Source organism: Bombina bombina, chromosome 6, assembly GCF_027579735.1.
Source record: "Bombina bombina isolate aBomBom1 chromosome 6, aBomBom1.pri, whole genome shotgun sequence".
Classification (NCBI taxonomy): Eukaryota; Metazoa; Chordata; class Amphibia; order Anura; family Bombinatoridae; genus Bombina; species Bombina bombina.
In genome coordinates this window covers 236,091,885-236,115,050 of record NC_069504.1, presented here as the reverse complement: position 1 = coordinate 236,115,050, position 23,166 = coordinate 236,091,885, and the positions used below count along the sequence as shown (strand labels likewise).

The following is a 23,166-nucleotide window of genomic DNA, read 5'->3' as shown; positions in this document are numbered from 1 at the left end:
TCCTAGCAATAGATAATCTGCAATCTCACCATTACCTTTATTTTACTCAGATAGGACAGTCTTGTTTGTATCATCACAAATGTTATAACTTTGCAGACAAATCAAACTGAGTATAATATTTCCAAAGTATTCAGGTAAAATAGTTAAAATATAATTAAAGGGTTACTTTTCTTTTTCAGTAAAATGCAATTTCAAGCATATTTAATGAATCCCATGATGCATGCTGCTGTTTGATGATTCGTTGCCCACAGCTCTTTGTTTTTATGATCTTTTACTGATATGTATTTTTGCTGCATCATATGATTCATGGAGGTCAGCCCAATACATTTGCTGTCCATTTTAGAACTTTATAAGTATGTTTTCTCTTTGCTGCACAGCCCTGAATCTCAGGAGTACTAGGCAGCCAATGGATAAATAAATGTTATTCTTGCATGTCACTTAAAGGGATAGGAAAGTCAAAATTAAACTTGCATGATTTAGATAGAGCATGTCATTTTAAGACATTTTTAAATTCACTTCTATTTTCATATGTGCTTCGTTCGCTTGGTATCACTTGTTGAAAATGAATACGCACATATCCTACACTAGTGGGAGCTGGCTGCTAATTGGTGCCTGCGCACATTTGTCTATTGTGATTGGCTAACTGGATGCCAGTAGTGCAATATTGTTCCTTCAGAAAAGGATAATAAGAGAATAAAGCAAAATTAATAATAGAAGTAAATTGGAAAGTTGTTATAAATTGTTTGTTCTATCCAAATCAAGAAAGAAAATGTTTGGGTTTTCTATTCCTTTAAAAGCTGGACCTCTTATCATACTTTATTATGCAAAAAAAGCTAAAGTATTTTATAATCAGTATTGGTTTTCCTGTGAATGTGATTTGTCACTCATACCCAGCAAATCAGACACATTTATAAATAAAATAATATTTCACATTGCACTTCTCTGCACTGATTTGTGCTTTTTAGTCAATTGCAAAATTGTTGCTATTTACTGCCCCCTGTGGTTATAATCCAGAAGTAGAAGTGACTTCCACTGTAGTGTATACCAAGTAGATCCTGTACAAAATATTTTGATTAGCTTGAAAAATTATGCAGAAGTTACACTTTGTTTTTCTTTTAATAAAAATAATCATGGGATATTGTTCTAGAAAAAAATATATAACCATCAATTTTAAAAGGAGACTGGAATTTCCCTTTACCTTGCTGTTTGTATTCCCTTGGGGTATGCTAGAATGTGAGTCACAACCTGTCACTGGATCTCTATCTGCATCTGCTAAGTGTATTGTGCTCAGGCAACTGCAGAGTTAAAAGGTTCCTAGCAGTGAAGGGATTGCTGTAAACCTGCTGCTCTGAAATATGGCTAGAACTGTGTTTTTAACAATTAGGACTAAACAACAGGAATCAAACACTGTTTTGCTGAGTTTGTTTCCGGACTATGCCCTTGTTTAACAGCTGCTTGTTTTGGCCACTTCTAATCTTTCTCTTCCATTTTTTTATACTAAAATTAAAACGAATATTTCTGAAGGAACACAAATTGTATAGTGCAAGAAGTTATGCAGCCAGGAAGAGGTCTGTTGTGGTCTCTCTCTGTTATTTTGACAGTTGTAGTTAGCAAATGCCTGCCCGTTCATTTTTCTCTCCCTTGTTTTCATTCTGAGAAATCCCATAGTTGAAATGCCTGTGAGGAGGTGGGGAGCACACGCTAATCCCTGTCATTCAGGACCGCTGTGATCTTTACCTTCAATACAAGACTCACGCCCCTAAGGAGTGTTTAATGTTACACTGCAGCTTAAACTGAAACTTGTGTGAGAGAGGGAAAAGTTTTAAGATGAATAGAACTGGCTATTGCTTAAGCACAAGCCATACTGGATTTTGTTAAAGGGAAATAGATTTGTTTTTTTTAACTGCTTATACATTGCTATATGAGCTATGTCTGCTCTTGGGGTTGCCTCCAAGTTAAGACAGCCAGCTGTAGGATCAAAGCCAATTCATACTGCCCTACCTATTCCACATGTTGGCAGGACGCTGTCACAACATTACTCCTCAAGGTCCTTGGAGCTTACAAGGACAGATAAGTCAGTGAAATCTTGTCAAGTCACATTAAAGTCATCTTGTGATTTTGAAGGAAAGAAAACCCTGCAAGAAAATAAAAAGGAGTCAGAAGACAGCAAGGTCAGTACATTTGTAGGTACCTGCTTTGTGGGTAAATAACTATGCTTGAAGAGAGCTTGCTTATTAAAGGGGAAAAACATAAATGACTTCCTATTGCCCCAAAATATTGTAGTTTATCTTTAGTGAAATATGAAAGTTTGCAGATTAGTTTGTATTTTTATGTATTTATTTTTCTAATATTTTATAAATGCAAAGTGTAATATGCTAAGGAAGTGCAGTTTACTGGATTTGGTGAATGTGCAGGTCATTGGGTTTTGTTATTATCTGACTCACTGAAGGTGACACATTTATGTCACTGCTAGATGCTATAGATTGTTCAGGATTAGTTTTCCGAATTCTAAAGTGGTCTCACTGGTATGGAAATATACATCAGCATCATTCACACGAGTGTAAGCTGAGGTTTGTGTGTAGATTTTTAGTGTAATATAAAAATGCTTATACTATTTTGGCTAATGATCTGTTATTTGCATGCATCTAATTAGCTCAAAGGCAAGATATTTCCAAATCTATTTGCTATATTTAATAAAGCATTGAGAGATCTGTTAAAATGTATAAAACACACTACATATGAAACGAGTTGGAGATTCCTTTCTCACTGAAAAGACCTCTCCAGTTTAATGAATATAGGTCTGTTTCTCCCATGGTAAGTGCATTTTGCTTCATGTCACTGAACATTATTAACATATGGCAGTAGAAGTCATATGGCTCATCTACTCCATACCTAGTCATTCTGACTGAAATGCATATTATCAGCACTTTTACTGATACATTACTACTATGAATTGGTTTAGTGTATTTGATGTCTACTAATGAATTTAAAGGGGTACACACACACACACACACACATATATATATATATATATATATATATATATATATATATATATATATATATATATATCTATATATATATATATATATATCTATCTATCTTCTTGGTGAATCTAATCCAATTTGTCTTTCCAGGTTTGACAGTAAATACCTGTGTATGCTTAAGGAGCTTTTTGTCTAATGCTGACTTTTCATGAACCACAGCATCACTTATATTTACAGTGATATTCACATGTGCTATATCAAAATGCTGGGTATAAGAAAGCTGCAAAAATCTGAGCTATGTTACTGGCACGAGTGTTCAGTGGAATGGCATTTATTTCATGTATAGTGCTAATTTGTATGTTATGTTTCCTCTTTGTGGGATGATCAACTGTGGCCCCCAAGTGTCCCAAATGAATGCAGAATCGTACATAAGATAACCTTATCTGAATGAGGCTCATGCAGGATTCATTATAGGGACAGTTAAAGGGACATAAACACAATTTTTTCTTTCTTTCATGATAGAAAATATATTTTTAAACAACTTTCCAATGTACTTTTATTAAATTTCCTTTGTTTTCTAGTTATCCTTTGTTGAAAAGCAGAAATGTAATCCCATGAGTGTGCACGTGCAGCACTATATGCCAGCAGTTTTGCAACAATATTATACATTAGCAAGAGCACTAGATGGCAGCACTATTTCCCGTCATGTAGTGCTTTGGGCATGCGCACGCTACTTACCTAGGTATCTCTTAAACAAAGAATAACATGAAAACAAAGCATATTTGATAATAGAAGTAAATTGAAAACTGTTTAAAATTGTATTATCTATCTGAATAATGAAAGAAAAACTTTGGGTTTCATGACCCTTTCACATCTTGTTATTTTTCGGCCTTCTTGCAATGTATGAACATAGTAGATGTGTTTTTAAACTTTTCACCCATTGTTTGCAGCAATAGTTTTTCAAGGCCAACCTCCACCTCCCGTGTCTTATTTGGAGGTGACAATCCGAACTTGTTACTAAAGTAAATACATCTCAAGTGTTTTTCATTATCTGATAATCTCTACTGAGGCCAATTAGCAATATACAGTATATAAATACATATTTATGTATGTAGCAGGGTTAGCCTTGGAAGCCTGCCATGCACTCATCCAGCTATGAGAATTGTAAATCCTTTAATATCAGGGAGCAATCTTGTTTTACTATTAATAATCAAACAATTCATACTGAGACCTCAAAGCCTTTTCTGTCTATTGTATTTGATCCCATCAAGCACTGAATTGGAGTTGGATCTGTCAGGCACATTTATTATATACATAATATTATATAAGTGTATTATTAAAGTGATGATAAATCAAAGTGCATAACTAACGCTAAGATTTACCATCACTAAAAACAAACATTAGCTTCAGTCATCATTTACTAAAAAACAGTGTTAAACTCACCCTATCTGTGCCGCAAGTATATCGCTAACTCAGCACCTCTGGCTGCCCACGGCACAGGGCTCTTCTCCAATAAGGTGACGTTTCCACCTCTAAACCAATAGCCGTGCGTGCCATCTGACAGTGTTCTGTATGCCAGCATGGCTATTGGTTTAGAGGTGGAAACGTCACCTCATTGGAGAAGAGCCCTGTGCTGTGGGCGGCCGGATGTCGCTGAGTTAGCGATATACTTGTGGCACAGATTGGGTGAGTTTAAAACCATTTTTTTTTTTAGTAAATGATGACTGAATCTAATGTTCATTTTTAGTTATTGTAAATCCTAGTGCTTGTTATACGCTTATTTACCATCACTTTAAATATATTTATTATTAATCATTGTTTTCTATGCTGTACATTTCAAAAGTTTCACTTTTGATTCTGTATTAAAATGAAAATGAATGTTAATAATTCGTAACTACAGTTTAATTGTTACAAACATATAGCTGTCATTCATTGTTTACTGAAAAATCGGATTACAGAATTTACAACATATAAGCCAGACTTTTTTTTTTTTAACATTTTAGTCATGTACCATAGTGATGTGAAAACAATATGCATATATAAAATATTTTTACTTCTTTCACCTTTATTTTAATACTAACAGAGCCACTATCCTGTGGCATGCACAAGTGCTTCATATACCGCTTAATTAAACTGGCACACAGTTATATCCACAGTGCTCCTTCCCCTGTGCCGCATGCACGGTGAGTGCTGACACTCAAACGCATGCGCCACAAGTTTGTCTATGTTTCTTTCCTATTATATTTTATTGACAGGGATATACAGAACTCATGCATGAGAGGGCACAGGCTTTTTTTTATTAAATAAAAGAAAATGTGATATGCATGCCAAATATATGTTTTTATTTCACTATAGTGCATAATCGGCTCAGTTTTAGGCTGAATCATTATTTCAGCTCCTTGTTAAAAACCTACAACTATGTGAACAATTATGTGCTATTTGTGTCACTTTGGGGACTGTGTTCAGTTCAGTCACTTTTCTATCCAAATATTTTGTTGTCCTCTTAGGAAATTCTAGGCACTAATTTCAGCTGCTCACTAAAGCCAGTTGGATTCCACTGTGGGAAAATGAGATTAAAGTAGAGTAGAGGGAATCCTCAGTGACTGAAACACACAGAGGGTGAGGAGGAAAAGATAATGTGACTCAGATAATGTCTGGCCAAATAATAGTACTCCCTAAGATCTTGGGTGGAGTTTTAAGAACAGATATTTTCACTACTCTGAGAATTACATTCTAGCTTCTCTGGAGACTTTGCAATGCAATTACTCCATGTCTGAATGTGAATTAAGGCTGATTTCCCACAAATAATATGATTAAATAATGTGCAGTTCTTATGATATGGCACTGCAGAAAAATAAGGTGAGCGTCTGAAGCCGATAGTATTTCTCCATGGTTACATTAAAATTTGACCTAACTATTTGTATGATAAAATAAAGAAATGCAATTTATTTTAGTAAAAATCAAACCCCTTCAAGACTGCATTTTTTCCACAGGCCCTACTGTTGTTAAAGGGACACTGAACCCAAACATTTTCTTTCGTGATTCAGATAGAGCATGCAATTTTAAGCGACTTTCTAATTTACTCCTATTATCAATGTTTCTTCTTTCTCTTGCTATCTTTATATGAAAAAGAAGGCATTTAAGCTTTTTTCTTGGTTCAGAACTCTGGACAGCAGTTTTTGATTGGTGGATGAATTTATCCACCAATCAGCAAGGACAACCTAGGTTGTTCACCAAAAATGGGCCAGCATCTAAACTTACATTATTGCATTTCAAATAAAGATACCAAGAGAATAAAGAACATTTGATAATAGGAGTAAATTAGAAAGTTGCTTAAAATGTCATGCTCTATCTGAATCACAAAAGAAAAAATTTGGGTTCAGTGTCCCTTTAATAGTTGAGAGAACACAATCTTCTCAGCATACTAGGTATAAGGGAGGGGTTTAGAGCATTTGGAATGAATTTGCACATTCTGCGTTTCGTAGAGTGCACATCGAAAGAAAAAATATTTTGCTTGCGCGCTAACCTCAATGCGCACAAAAATCCAAAGTTAGAATATCGTGACCATGTTACATATTCTCCATATAAGTCAATGGAGAGCGAAAAGCTGAAAAAATAACCTAACATCTAACTTGAGTGCTAACTCGACATGACAATATTTTACATTCTAAATGTTCTATTTATTCATAAATACATATATCGACATATAAATTATATTTTTTGGTAAAATATATAGCTATAGAATCTGATACAATGTGAATTAAAGGGACAGTCTACCATAGAATTGTTATTGTTATAAAAGATAGATAATCCCTTTATTACCCATTCCCCAGTTTTGCATAACCAACACTGTTATATTAATATACTTTTTACCTCTGTGATTACTGTGTATCTAGGAACCTTCTTCCAGCCCCCTGATCACATGACTGTGACTGTTTATTATCTATTGTCTTGCATTTAGCATTGTTTTGTGCTAAATCTTAAATAACCCCCTGTGCCTGAGCACAGTGTTATCGATATGGCCCACGTGTACTTTCTGTCTCTTTGTGTTGAAAAGAGATTTAAAAAGTCTGTGATAAGAGGCAGCCCTCAAGGGTTTAGAAATTAGCATACGAGCCTACCTAGGTTTAGTTTAAACTAAGAATACTAAGAGAAAAAAGCAAATTTGACAATAAAAGTAAATAGGAAATTTGATTATTATTACATGTCTTATCTGAATAATGAAAGTTTAATTTTGACTAGACTGTCCCTTTAATGAAAGATTCAATAGGATTATAGAGAAATAAAAATAAAAGCAAATGTGCTACAACTATATAAGCCAAACAAAAGTGTTTCTCTGATCCGTTGCACATTATAGTTTGAAATCTTGGAGATGTCTAGATGGTCGAGAAAACCACAACCAGAACCTTCTCTTACATCTGGGAACCCACATGTCCTATAAGTGAAGATTTTTTTTCCCCATTTATTCAAGCAGTATTACACAATCTGCATACAAGACTTATATCAACCAAAACAGAAAGTGTACAATGTGCTACATTCTTGAAGAGCAGATAGGCTGTGGGTCTAAATGTTGTGTTGGCAAACACCTAGGGCAGTGATATCTAACCTTGGCACTCCCTGATGTTTTAAAACTACATTTCCCATGATGCTTAGAAGCTCTGCAGTCTAGTTGAGCATCATGTGAAATGTAGTTCTGAAACATCATGGGGGCCAAGGTTAATCATCACTGATCTAGGGGAACAATAATGGATAAAACACTGTCAATTAAGGGGTTAAATATGAAAGCTGTGTAAGAAAGTGTAGCTGAATGGAGAAATAATTTCCAAATTAGCAATAATTTAAGTCTCCCTGAATTCTTGGCAAAACTCATCTCTCTCCAAAAAATTGCACAAAGATTATGTTATAAATATCAGTTACATTAGTACTAGCTATAAATCCCACTAACTGTGTTATATTCATACTTCAGATGTACTTTTTTCTTGTCTCTTGTCATTGACTCACAAGATGTGTTCAGCTAGGTTCCAGTAGTGTATTGCTGCTATGGAACTGATTTTAACTATGCATTTAATTCTGTTGCAGGGGATTAACACCATAGTTATATGCATTTTCTTATTGAACATATATTTGTCTTTATTACATGTATTTTTGATTGTCTCACAGTAGCAAACAGATAATAAAAATATATATAAAATATTGCAGCACTGTAACAATTTGTATTACACTGGGACACAGTTACTAAACCTCAGCTATTTTCTCTGCTAAACAACAGATCTGAAACAGATTACAAAGGGTTTATTTAGAGAGGATGCACAGGAACAGACATGAGTTGGAAGGGCCAATATTTCTCTCAAAATGTCATGGTAACACTGAGATAGTGGAAGGGCCCATTATCATAGACAGTAAGTCAGGTACAGAGGATAAGCAGGGAAGCTTCCTTGTTTAAAGGGATTGTGTAATGTAAAAATGTTCTCTCTTTTAATATGTTCCCAATCATCCGTTTTACTTGCTGGAGTGTATTAGATTGTTTTTAAATGCTTCCTTTGCCTTTATTTATTTGAAATAACTGATTTTGCCACCTAAACTAATACTTATTATACTACAGTAATGGATATAGAAACACTATGTAAACAAAAGACATTAGAACAAATCAACCACCCCAAGTCTGTATACCGACAGAAATAATATGTGCGTGTGTTTATAGAAAATAGTAAGATAATGGGATCTTCTTTACATTCAAGCTCATCCAATTTGTACAAAAATAAAAACAAAGGAACAATTTATCATACATTTTATACTGGTCTAAAAAGTAATTGGAAACACGTTACAGGGAAACCAATTTTACAGTACAGTGTCCCTTTAACACCTATATATGACTTGCTTGCTCTGGAACAGACACATATTTTGAACTGCTATCTTATAAGACAAATTAGATTTTGTTTATCTCACTAATATATGATTGTGTTTTATTGCTCAAATCCTGAAATCATGTATCACAAAGTGACTTTGATGACTGATTTTTTTTAATATTATGATACAAAACCACATTTGACTGGATTGTTCTATACAATGGCCATTATATATACCCTGTGTGTGTGTGTGTATATATGTGTGTTTGTGTGTGTATATATATGTATGTATATGTTTCTTGAAATCACTACATGTGTGTTGTTTGGGAAACAAATGGGTTCAATTGTTACTGCTGGCCAGAAAGTTAAATAACAGTATGGGCTATTAGCAATCAAGGGGTTAAACAGCTGTATGTGTGTGAGTGTACACACACACAAATATATATCTGCACTCTCACTGCCAGGTTGTCAACAACCAGGGTGCTTAGTCAGGATAAAATTTCAATAGTAAAACATATAGGGGCCTATTTATTATGGTGCGAGAGGACATGTTTCGATATAGCGGATCATGTCCGCTGCACATCGATAAATGCTGACAGCATACGCTCTCAGCATTTATCATTGCACAAGAACTGCTGGTGCAATACCGCCCCCTGCAGATTCGTGGCCAATCGGCCGCTAGCAGGGAGTGTCAATCAACCCAATCGTATTCGATCGGGTTGATTTCTGACAATTTCTGTCTGCCGCCTCAGAGCAAGCGGACAGGTTATGAAGCAGTAGTCTTTAGACCGCTGTTTCATAACTTCTGTTTCTGGCGAGCTATATATATATATATATATATATATATATATATACACTTATATAGTTAAAGGGCATTTGAATGCTTAAACTGCATACTCTTATTTGCAGAGGCGTAACTAGAAACCACAGGGCCCAGGTGCAAGAATCTAAGAAGGGCCCCCCCCCCCAAAAAAAATTAAACTGATACAAATCTTTTTTTTTTTTTTACATTTAACGCAGAAAAAAAAATGTGAATCAAATTACTTCTGCAAAAAGAGGTACCCTGTGCCCACAGTCTGTGAGATGGTCTGACCCCCTATTACTGTATATAGTGACACTGTTTAACCCACCAGTACTGTATATAGTGAGTCAGTGACGCAGTCTGTGATCTGCCAGTGAGATGGCTGGCCTGACCCTACCCGCCCTAGTACTTTATAAAGTGACCACAGTAGTCTGTGACATGGTCCAGCCCCCTGTACTGTATATAGTGGTACTGTATAGACTGACACTGTTTACCCCCCGACCCCCCTATCCGGAGGAACAAGGTCTGTAATTTGCTGGTTCCACAAATATACACACACAAACATGCATAAATACACACAGTCACATACATTAATACACACACACACATACATACACACACACACACAAACTCCATTGGGTAAAACAGAAACACTAACCCCTGTAGTCAGAGACACTAGTGAAGCATCATGTCACACTCGCATGATATCAGTGCAGGCAGTGGCAGGTCAACATTTTTGATTGTAAAAAAAAAAATTGCGACCTCTGCACCCCCTGTAGTTTTGTCCCTGCTTATTTGTCAGCTGGACACGGTCACTCAGGCAATTATGGGCAGCAGTAGTGCAACCTCACTAGTCACCATCTGTGTTCTGTTTAGGAGCTGTAGGGCTTGGCCTTTGAGAGTTTAAAGGGACACTGAACCCAATTTTTTTCTTTTGTGATTCAGATAGAGCATGCAATTTTAAGCAACTTTCTAATTTACTCCTACTATCGAATTGTCTCCATTATCTTGCTATCTTTATTTAAAAAGCAAAAATGTAAGTTTAGATGCCGGCCCATTTTTGGTGAACAACCTGGGTTGTCCTTGCTGATTGGACAGCACCAATAAACAAGTGCTGTCCAAGGTTCTGAACCAACAATTGGCTGGCTCCTTAGCTTAGATGCCTACTTTTTCAAATAAAGATAGCAAGAGAACGAAGAAAAATTGATAACAGGAGTAAATTAGAAAGTTGCTTAAAATTGCACGTTCTATCTAGACCATGAAAGAAAAAAATTGGGTTCAGTGTCCCTTTAAACAAATTTTAGGTCTATGATGCAAAAATTACAATAGCAAATGGAATCATGCAATTTTGCATTATAATATCCATTTAAATGTACATTAAACACTTTGAGATTCTAATATAAATTATTTAACTATGTGTAGTAAAACTGCTTTGCATTTATTTATTTTCCTCCTTTTCCTGTAATTTATTAATTTCCTGAAAATTGTGGGCTTTCCGATTCTGAGAATTAGAATAGCAAAGTTAAGGCTTCACAAGCCTAACCTTGCTACATATGTGTCCCTAATTGTCCCCTGCAGAGATGATTATATAAGGAATTGTAAAACAACTGAAATATTACCAACAAAGTGACAGTGGAAAGGTATGTCTGCTCCAGTAATGCTTCCAAATAAGGCAAGTGATGTAGAGAGTTTGTCTTTCAAAAAACAAATACCAGGCGACCATGAAAATGTTTTTAATATATTTACACTTTATTTCCTCCAATTAATTTATTGTAAGACTCAAGAAAAATCTTGTAATTACAGGGTATTTTATGCCCCTTAAGTTGTTAAAACTGTGATTTTCAATCTGATTTTTTTTTATTTATTTTTTGTACTGCAGAACCTTTTACCTGAAAACTAATTAATTGTCTCTGGGATTTCATAGGTTATATAAAAAAATGCTGTTAGTAAAACAATTTGTACGCAGTCTGTTTAGTGTGCGCATAGTCTGCATACAAGTCTATAAATGAAATAACACAATTATACAATCTGCTGATGAACACCTGTAAGCAGAACAAAGAATTGTTAAAGGAACATGAAAAACATTTTTTTTTCCATCATGTTTCAGATAGAGCATACAATTTTATACAACTTTCCATTTTACTTCCCTTATGTAGTTTCCTTCCCTCTCTTTGTATCCTTTGTTGAAAGAGTAACAATGCACTTTTGGGAGATAGCTGAACACATTATGTGAGCCGTGGACAAAAGGCATATAAGTGCGATTACCAATCAGCAGCTAGCGATCAGTAGTGCACTTCTGCTCCTGAGCTGGCCTAGGCATGCTTTTCAACAAAGGATAGCAAGAGAGCATAGCAAATTAGATTATATAGGTGAATAGGAACATTGCATGTTTTTTTCCGAATCAGAGTTTAATTTTGAATTTACCTTTAATTATTTCTTATAAAGATATTAGATATTAAAAAAGTTCACTCACTGTAATGAAAAGAGAGTTCTCCATTCTATCCAGCATATTTTCCCACACCCCAGCTGCTCCCAACATAATGTGAGGTTTTGGGGATGGTACATTCATGTATATTGACCATATACTCATACATTAGGGACATAATGCAATACATTACATGCAAGAGCCAGGAATAGTGGATGAGACATTGGGTATTTATTAAAGAATAGCTGCACTGTAGTTCCAAGGTATTGAATTACTACTTGAAGGATACAGTGAGAATGAGAGTGTAAGTTAAACATCCAGGGCTAAACAATCATTGCAATTGATTGATCTGTGTGACAGCAGTAAGAGCTGTGTGAGTCATAACAAGAACTGAAGAATTTGTCAAAATTGGGATAATAGAAGCTTCATTTAGGGCTCTGATTCCACCAAAAGGACTTTGCTAAGGGCCAAATACTCTCACACCCATTTCCCTGCCCTAGTCCTGCTCAGTTTATTCAGTTAAATTAAATATGAGGAAAAATTAAATAACCTAAATTATATAAATTACATAAATGACAGGCAAGACAATAATTTTTCTAGACTAAGGGAAAAGTCACAAGCAGGGTTCCAGTTTAAATTAGGCAACTGCCTATGGGCCACTTCTCTCAAAAGGAGGGGCACCTGTATAGGGAAAGTTTACCTTATAAATTGCTCCTCACATAGTTCCCCTGGCAGCTGCTTAATTGTTGTAAATTTAAATTAGCAGCAGGTGGTACTGACTGGCAGAAGGCAAGTGCCCGCACCACATCCTTTTATTTTTATTCTTCTTCTGAGCGCTCCCAGAGACACTCCTGTGTGCTGTGACAGTGTGAGTGAAGCTACCCTGCATGTGTTTGTGGTTCTGTCTGTCTGGGGTTGGGGTAAGCTGTTGCCTTCTAATTGTCAGAACCGCTCACTGCTAAAAGTGACCAAGGAGGGGGCCGGGTTCAACATCTGAGGAGCAGTTTCTAAGGTGATTTTTAGTTACACAAATGCCAATTTTCACAGTTCCTTTAGAGGCAAGTCTTTAATGTTTTTCTTGTACTACGGTTAGCAATTCCCCAGTTTTTGTTTTCTGATTATATTTTCTGGGTGCTCGTTCCCTAGTCTAGCTAGCTTTTCTCTTCAATAAAGGATACAAAGAGAATTAAGTAAATGTGATAATTGAAATAAGTGTTTTTTTTTTTAAAAATTGCATGCTTTAGTTGTGAAAGTTTAATTTGGAATTTTCTGTCTCTTTAATGGTATACCGGGGTTGTACAGCCCCAACCTGCTGTTGTGTTAGCATCTAATAGATTTATTTTCAATGATGAGTATGCGTTGGAGCTGATTTTGCCCCAAGTTTAGCACCTGGCACGTGCATGTGGTTGCAACGTTCTTGGTGTTGGAACAAAAGGCTAAAGCAACACTTTTTTCCTTCTTCAGTACAATTTGAATAGCTAAATCTTTTGAAGAAGTATGCTGGGGCTGTATTCTCTCTGTTCCTTTAAAAAAAATAATTATATATACGTTTTGAAATGAGTGGACTAATCACGCATGAGAATCTGCTGATTATATAAATGTGAATACTCTGTAGCCTGATATGGTGATTCACTGAAAGATAACACTAAATGTATTTAACAAAGCATCTGTCATACTATTTAACATATTGCAATCTAAACAAATACATAGTAAGATGTGTGTGGCCATTTCACTGATTAATGTTGTATCTGGATTTCTCTGGGAATATAGCAATCTGCATTCCTGTATTGGCGGAGACTAAAATGTGCAGAACCTCCCTATATAAAACTTTGTCTATAAAAACAATGATACACAAAATCAATACCATATATCTGCTCAGTGTTGGAGATTGGTAAACATTTCAGCACATTTTATAAAAATAATACATTTTGCCAGTATTTGTTTATTCTAACTTTTTGTTTTAGAGAAATAAAAGTTACTTTTCTGATGTTCAAATATAAGTAATGTTTAAACATTAAAAGTAACATTCCACTATTCAAATGGTCTAATTTGAATCATCAAAGACATCAATGCAAGTGAATAATCATAATATTAGAATTCTACATTTGATATTCAAATGTTTAATACTTGCTCTATAAAAACATGTAAAAAGGCAGACAGGATGTCAATGGGAACATTTGTTCTGCCATTCGAATATCAGCATTTTGGTATACACCCAATCATTTTCAGTATGTTTCTTGAGTATATTAATTCCATTATTAATAATCATATGTGTGGTTACTGCAATGGTATCTATATGTGTTAACTTATTGCTTTTATAATAGTTATTTTGGACACAATTGTTGTTTTTTTGCACCTACCAATAGTTCTAGTAAAGCCAAAGATTCTCACTGAAAACATCCAGATTCTTGTACTTGACCTGAGTGACAGGATGTGATGTTTAAGGAAATTTACAGTATAATGAAACAATATCCCATTGACACCCTTGAGCTAAAGTATGCCATTTTATTGTCAAGAGGTGCAGCATGTTTTTCTTGTGTACCAAGTAATGAATGTTAACATAATAAATGTTTTTAGAATTTTGCTCTTCATTTTTCATTACGCTATTGATAATCTGAAGTTCAAGTGAAGGGTTACTTCCTGATTTGACTGGTATTATTTTCACTCAGTATGAATAACCACCTTCAGTATGACAAGAACTAAATACACAAAGTTCAGCAAAACCTTGTTGATAATAGTGCAGAAACTTTCTAAAGATGGCAAAATTAACACTGTTGACATATTTATATCAACAGTCTCCTTTTATATGAATTCCCTTTGTCTTCTATATCCGCTAGTGTGTTAAATTTAAATTGAGAATTAACACACCTGCTAGTTTCTATATGCACGTTTTTACCTTTTCTAAATAGATATTAAACTATAAAAAGATAATGCATTATTTGTACACGTTAATATATATTTTGTATGAAGTAAGTTACAACTGTTTGTTTTTATTGTAATACTTAATAGTGCAAGCTATAAGACATTACAAATATTTTTTTTAAAGACAAAAAATAAATGCCTTTAATGTCCATGTAACTAAGCAATAGTTTTATTTTTAAAGGGACACTGATCCCAAATTTTTTCTTTCGTGATTCAGATAGAGCATGCAATTTTAAGCAACATTCTAATTTGCTTCTGTTATCAATTTTTCTTTGTTCTCTTGCTATCTTTTTTTGAAAAAGAAGGCATCTAAGCTAAGGAGCCAGCCAATTTTTTGTTCAGAACCATGGACAGCACTTGTTTATTGGTGGGTGAATTTATCAAGAACAACCCAGGTTGTTCACCAAAAATGCAATAAACTTTCATTATTGCTTTTCAAATAAAGATACCAAGAGAATAAAGAAAATGTGATAATAGGAGTAAATTACTTCTTCAGATGAACAACCATTTTAAGGTGAACTTGTTCCTTTTGCCCATTCTTTGAACCTCACCCAGAGAGACACACAGCTTGCACAGATGTTCACAAACAGTGTCTGATCATGATGAGCTCCTACACTGATCTTCCACCCTATAACTTTTTCCATGAATTACCCAAAGTCCATCCACTGATCCTCAGATCCTTCCCATCCCAGAAATACTAAGGCAAATGATGTGTAGTATGTGCAATCAATAATATAACATAGGGCTTCATGTACCAAGCAGTGGATGCTGTTTGGAGCTCTTCTGGTGCAGGCTTGTTCATGTTCGTTCATTTGGGGTAATTGACAGGCCCTACGCTCTCGTTTGATTGGTCGTGCAAGAGCAGGGGCAGCACTGCAAAAGTTAAAGATTGTGCAATAGTACATGGGGCTTTAGTGTATTTAAGCATAGATTAACTAAAACATAAAACTTTATGTCTGGCCCCAGCATAATGTATACAAAGACATTCTCTCATTGTTGCTTTACGATTTTTACCATCTTGATGCTTAAAATGACAGTCAACACTGGACAGAAATTAATCCCATACCTTAGATCCAAAAAAGAAGATGCGTCTGCACCGCATCCCATGTTCAATACCTCTAACGTTATATGTGTAATTATCCAAAGCACATAGAGTTTTATCCTGTAGATATGGCCAACAAACTCCTCCCCCTCCTCCTCTGTCTTCTTCTCTATTAAATTCCATGCTTGTTTACGGTGACGCTGTTTCTTTGCTAATGCGCATGCGCATTACAAGTTATGTCCACTCGCCAGCAGAAATAGAAAGTGCAGCTGCAAATCACCGTGAGCGTGTGTAAAGAATCCAATCGAGGATTGGATTCTAATTGGCGGATGCCTTTAAAATGAAAGTTACTACGTAACTGTGGGGGGAGTTTGGCGGCCATATCTGCAGGAGAAAATCGTATGTGCTTTGGATGATTACACATACAGGGAGTGCAGAATTATTAGGCAAATGAGTATTTTGACCACATCATCCTCTTTATGCATGTTGTCTTACTCCAAGCTGTATAGGCTCGAAAGCCTACTACCAATTAAGCATATTAGGTGATGTGCATCTCTGTAATGAGAAGGGGTGTGGTCTAATGACATCAACACCCTATATCAAGTGTGCATAATTATTAGGCAACTTCCTTTCCTTTGGCAAAATGGGTCAAAAGAAGGACTTGACAGGCTCAGAAAAGTCAAAAATAGTGAGATATCTTGAAGAGGGATGCAGCACTCTTAAAATTGTAAAGCTTCTGAAGCGTGATCATCGAACAATCAAGCGTTTCATTCAAAATAGTCAACAGGGTCGCAAGAAGCGTGTGGAAAAACCAAGGCGCAAAATAACTGCCCATGAACTGAGAAAAGTCAAGCGTGCAGCTGCCAAGATGCCACTTCCCACCAGTTTGGCCATATTTCAGAGCTGCAACATCACTGTAGTGCCCAAAAGCACAAGGTGTGCAATACTCAGAGACATGGCCAAGGTAAGAAAGGCTGAAAGACGACCACCACTGAACAAGACACACAAGCTGAAACGTCAAGACTGGGCCAAGAAATATCTCAAGACTGATTTTTCTAAGGTTTTATGGACTGATGAAATGAGAGTGAGTCTTGATGGGCCAGATGGATGGGCCCGTGGCTGGATTGGTAAAGGGCAGAGAGCTCCAGTCCGACTCAGACGCCAGCAAGGTGGAGGTGGAGTACTGGTTTGGGCTGGTATCATCAAAGATGAGCTTGTGGGGCCTTTTCGGGTTGAGGATGGAGTCAAGCTCAACTCCCAGTCCTACTGCCAGATTCTGGAAGACACCTTCTTCAAGCAGTGGTACAGGAAGAAGTCTGCATCCTTCAAGAAAAACATGATTTTCATGCAGGACAATGCTCCATCACACGCGTCCAAGTACTCCACAGCGTGGCTGGCAAGAAAGGGTATAAAAGAAGAAAATCTAATGACATGGCCTCCTTGTTCACCTGATCTGAACCCCATTGAGAACCTGTGGTCCATCATCAAATGTGAGATTTACAAGGAAGGAAAACAGTACACCTCTCTGAACAGTGTCTGGGAGGCTGTGGTTGCTGTTGCACGCAATGTTGATGGTGAACAGATCAAAACACTGACAGAATCCATGGATGGCAGGCTTTTGAGTGTCCTTGCAAAGAAAGGTGGCTATATTGGTCACTGATTTGTTTTGTTTTTGAATGTCAGAAATGTATATTTGTGAATGTTGAGATGTTATATTGGTTTCACTGGTAAAAATAAATAATTGAAATGGGTATATATTTGTTTTTTGTTAAGTTGCCTAATAATTATGCACAGTAATAGTCACCTGCACACACAGATATCCCCCTAAAATAGCTATAACTAAAAACAAACTAAAAACTACTTCCAAAACTATTCAGCTTTGATATTAATGAGTTTTTTGGGTTCATTGAGAACATGGTTGTTGTTCAATAATAAAATTAATCCTCAAAAATACAACTTGCCTAATAATTCTGCACTCCCTGTATAACGTTAGAGGTATTGAACATGGGATGCGGTGCAGATGCATCTTCTTTTTTGGATCTAAGGTATGAGATTAAGTTGTGTCCGGTGTTGACTGTCCCTTCAAGATTACATTTTTTTAACAAAATGGTAAAATTTTAATTCAGCCATTGGAAAGTTTCTTGGTACACAGCATGTCTATTTATGTAATTAACCAGATACTACACAGTTTTAGATTAAATGTTAATGTTTTTTTCTAAACAATGAATCATTTTGATTTGCTATGATCTGAGCTTTTATTGTGGGTATGAGCCTTGCTCGTCTCACAGCTAGCACGTAACTAGCAGTATTAACTAATACAAGTACCGCTAAAGGAGTATCTTGTGAATCCAGTCTTGCACGTCAGCTATTGGACAGACAAACTGAGGCGTGAACTTGCTGGATAACTCCTAAAGGTTCAGCCTGCTTAGTTTGCAAGAGTACTATACTTGTTCTATTTGGGATGGCATGTAGCTATTTACTGCACTATTGGGGAGCGTTTTTTTCTATTCCTGCCTTCTAGATACGATCCTCTGACCTACACTGGTTGAATTGAGTAGAGTCCCCCTACTAGTGAAACCCACATTGTATGATTGGACCATTTTATTGTAATTTTTACCCACATTTATTTTTTAATTGGCGCATTCAGTCCGGGAATGATTGTTCCTTTCTTTCAGATACTACACTTGTATCTGTGTGCAACTTGAGTGAAAGTCCAAATTAAAGGGACATGCCACCCACATTTTTTTCTTTTATGATTTAGAAAGAGAATGCAATTTTAAACATCTTTCTAATTTACTTATATTATCTAATTTGTTTTATTCTCTTGATATTCTTTGATGAAAAGCATATCTAGATATGCTCACTAGCTGCTGATTGGTTGCTGCACATAGAAGCCTTGTGTGATTGGCTCACCATGTGCATTGCTTTTTCTTCAACTAAGGATATTTTAAAAATGAAGCAAAATAAATAATGGAAGTAAATTGTAATGTTGTTTAAATTTCTATTCTCTATCTGAATCATGAAAAAAGATTTTGGGTTTAGTGGCCCTTTAAGCTTTTATGATTCAATTGGATCATGTAATTATATAAGATACTTTTACTTCTATTATCAAATTTCATTTGTTCTCTTGGTATCCTTTGTTAAAAAGCACATGTATGCTTAGCAGCAGCATTGCACTACTGGGAGCTAGGAGCTAGCCAATAATTGCAGGTTACACACATGTGCCTCTTGCTACTGGCTCACTAGATGTGTTCAGCTAGCTCCCAGAAGTGCAATACTGCTCCTGAGATGACTTAAACTATGTGTTTAATCTGTTTGCAGGCATTAAACACATAGTCATGTGCAAGTAACAGTAATTAAAGCATTTTCTTTACATTTGATTTTCTATTCCTTTGTAATTGCTTTCTTTGTGATCTGATCATCCCAGGGATGTGTGGGGATTGCTTGTATACATCAGGGTAGATGTTGTTAATCCATATCAGTTTGGTGTGTTAGATTTCTCTCAAGTTATTTGTAGTTTTGACAGGTTATTTCCAGTGTTTTATAGACCAAATTATTCTTTTTTTTTTTTTTAAATATTATTATCAAACTATTCAAGCATTATTTAGAATGTGAGTATACATAATTATGCATTGTTATATACATTTTATCTTACTGATGTCTTTTTGTCATTTTGTTAATCTTTTTTTGTGATTGCCAACATTTTAACGTTAAAGGGATATATTAAAGGGATATAAAATTGAAATGCACATGTGTACTTTTTAAGTTTTGAAAAAAAAATCAGATTTTTCTGACAGCTTTTATTCTGTATGGATCATAAATACATAAACCCTATATACCTGCATTCAAATGCCGCACCTGCGCATATAGCTGACAGTGTTGCCTTGGTTACTGCCTGCTTACTGAGCAGAGGTGGCATCTGAGTGCAGGTGCACAGGGCATCTTCTGTGTACAGTACAATATCTATCTCTGAAACACTGATAGTTTTTACAAGAAGAATTTGCTAATACAGGTCTATTGCAAAAGTCTTTCTATTAAAATTTGACTTTAACAAATTCATTTAAATTTTGTATTTTATAGTCTTTTATTTCCGTGGTTCTGCAGATGCAGTTTATAGTATGCATAAAAAGTTTGAAAATGGATATTTAGGGAAAAAACTAGCATTCCGTGGCTCTGTGTCAGCATAGCTCAAATACATTCTGAGCTCTATGTTTTCTGAAAGAAGTATGATAATGTAGTCTCACAACAAGCCAGCATTGTGTTTCTGACTTAGCTTCCCCTTCAAAAATGTTGCTTATCAAGCTGATTCTTGTTGAGATTTTTTTTTTCTTCAAAGAATGCACATCCCGAGAAGACATATATTACTTTATCTGAAATGTTTGCTCTTAAAGATATGCATTTTTTTTATAACGCATGGTAATTATAAAGTAAACATTGTAAGCTAGTTGCATCAAATCATTGTAAGAATATTAAAAGTGACATCAAACTCCAAAAATGTACATTGTGCTTATGGAAGAATACTATGTGAACATGAATATTTTTAGATTAAATCTAAGCCCCCCTTGTAATTCAGCATGCCAACCTCAAATGCTGTCATCACCGTCCTTGTAATAAAGGTCAGACTTCTAAATATGTGTCTGTGTGCGCAATAGAATGCGCATACACATGTGTGCTAATATGTGGGTAGATTAAAGGGATAGTTTAGTGCACAATCTGCATGTTCTATTTTGTTCAAGCATGCAATATTTGCACCATTGACACACCTGCGAGGGGTTAAACACATAGTTAAAATCTCACTCAAGATGCTGTTCCAGAGCAGGAAATAGCCAGTGAGCCCATCAGACACCAACTATATTCACCTTGACAACTGAAGTGTTTGTGGCTCCAATCAGGACTTTAACTATGCATATAACCCCTATACTGGTGTTAATAAACACATAGGGCTCCATTTATTAAGCAGATCATGTCCGCTGGATATCGCTGTGAGCAGACAGCATACGCTATTTAACTTGCTTGTGCAATGCTGCCCCCTGCTTGCTGGTGGTCAATCATCTGGGAGCAGTGGCTGTCAATCATCCTGATCGTATTGGATCTGGATGATATCAATCCCCCCCTTTTAGGTGATGGACAGGTTACAACCGCTACTTCATAACTTTTGTTTCAGGCGATCCTGAAATGATGGGCCTCCAAAGCAGCAACTGCTACTTGATAAATGGAGCCCATAGAGTTGGCGCAATAATCGCATTCCCTAATGAAATAGAGCGTGCAATTTGTTGCACTAGAATGTGCATTTTATGTTTATGTATAATGACTGTTGGTGTATGTGTGCAAGTGAGTCTGATCATTAGAACAGGTCTGTGTGTATGCATAGTTAAAAAGTAAAGTTTTAAAGGGACATAACTCTCAAATATTTCATCTGTTCCATTTGAAGAGAACTGTATTACATTTTTTGTTTTATTTTTTATTTTATTTTTATAAATGCATGTTGCTATGCTGAATAAACCAGCTTTTTTCTGTTAAAATTGTTCTCATTAATGATTAGTCAGGCAGTGAACTGTAGTTCCACAGGACTCAGTGGTACACGAACATGCAGCTTTTTTAACAGACTTCCGAAAGATGTGTCTGGAACAAAAATAGAGTGAAGGGGACAGTCAAGGCCAAAAAAAACTTTCATGATTTAAATAGGGAATGTCATTTAAAAAAAAATTTCAATTTACTTTTATCACAAATTTTGCTTTGTTCTATTAGTATTCCTAGTTGAAAGCTAAACCTAGAAGGTTCATATGCTAATTTCTTAGACCTTGAAGACTGCCTCTAATCTGAATGCATTTTGACCACTAGAGGGCATTAGTTCATGTGCTTCATATAAATAACATTGAGCTCATGCACGTGAAGTTATCCTGGAGTGAGCACTGATTGGCTAACATGCAAGTCTGTCAAAAGAACTAAAATAAGGGGGCCGTTTGCAGAGGCTTAAATACAAAGTAATCACAGAGGTAAAAAAGTGTGTTGGTTATGCAAAACTGGGAAATGGGTAATAAAGGGATTATCTTTCTATTTAAACAACACAAAATCTGGTGTTGACTGTCCCTTTAATGCATTGATTGATGTAAAACAAAGACGCAATAGGTAAATTGTAGCAGCACCACTTTAGAACCAGGAAGCTGATAAAGCTTTAGATTTATAAATAGAGCTAGAAATAGAAAGGGTTTGATGCTGAATTATTAATATATATATATATATATATATATATATATATATATATATATATATATATATATATATATATATACGAATAAAGTGTAAAACTCTAGAAGTCATGGGTCTGTGGTTGTTGAGATCTTTCAAGCCCTGCAGGAAAGGAATTTAGGAATCTCTGGAATATGCATTAGGCTATCCTGAGGATTAAAAACATCGCACTTTGTCTTCTGACTCTTATCTACCAACAAAAATGATGTTTTTCATTGATTTTTTTTATGTCACCACAAGGACCACAGAGTTAACCTCTGTGCCAAGGGGAAAAAATGATTTGCTATATTTATTACATTCGATTGTGTGAATGCCACTGTAAAAACAAAAAGTTGGCAACCATTCTCCCTGGTGCTTGCTGTTGACTATTGATAAAGTACCATTTCAAAACACTAATGTTTAACACTTTATCAGCCTAGAAGGGCACACACATTATGTAGCCCTCTTTTGAAGAAAATAAGTTAATACACAACGCACGTTAGCCAACACCCGTGTGTTTATTTACTCCAGTGCCTAATGTAGAAAGCATGAGGCGGCCTGGATTCAACACCTGGAAAGTCAGTTCTCCATTTCGAACGTAATAAGGAATTGGCAATTCAGTCTTCCTGTTTTGCAGCCGTGCTTAACTTCCACATTACCTATTATTATACGTAAACCGAAAACAGTGAAAAGATAACTTCCGAAGTTGTTGTGTAAAAGCCTACAGAATTCCAACGTGCAGGAAATGGTCACGTTGCTCATTGGTGACTTATTCAAAGGCTGACTCGCTCCAACTCATTACCCTTGTGACTACGATCAGAACAATAGGATTTCCTGACAAAACACTTAAAACAAGCAAGTCATTTTAAGGAAAAAGGTACAGTCTGTAAACTAACGATTGCCTCAAGCAAATT

The 23,166-nt window shown here is 35.7% G+C and overlaps 1 protein-coding gene across 1 annotated transcript in view; it reads left to right on the top strand.

Annotated features, from left to right (window-relative positions):
* Positions 1-1,836: 1,836 nt before the first annotated feature.
* NAV3 (neuron navigator 3) overlaps positions 1,837-23,166 on the top strand; it is a 756,623-nt gene continuing 735,293 nt past the window's right edge. Inside the window, 1 exon segment of the mRNA XM_053716761.1 lies at positions 1,837-2,171. Within this exon segment, the coding sequence (XP_053572736.1) occupies positions 1,929-2,171 (243 nt within the window). The 5' untranslated portion in view covers positions 1,837-1,928.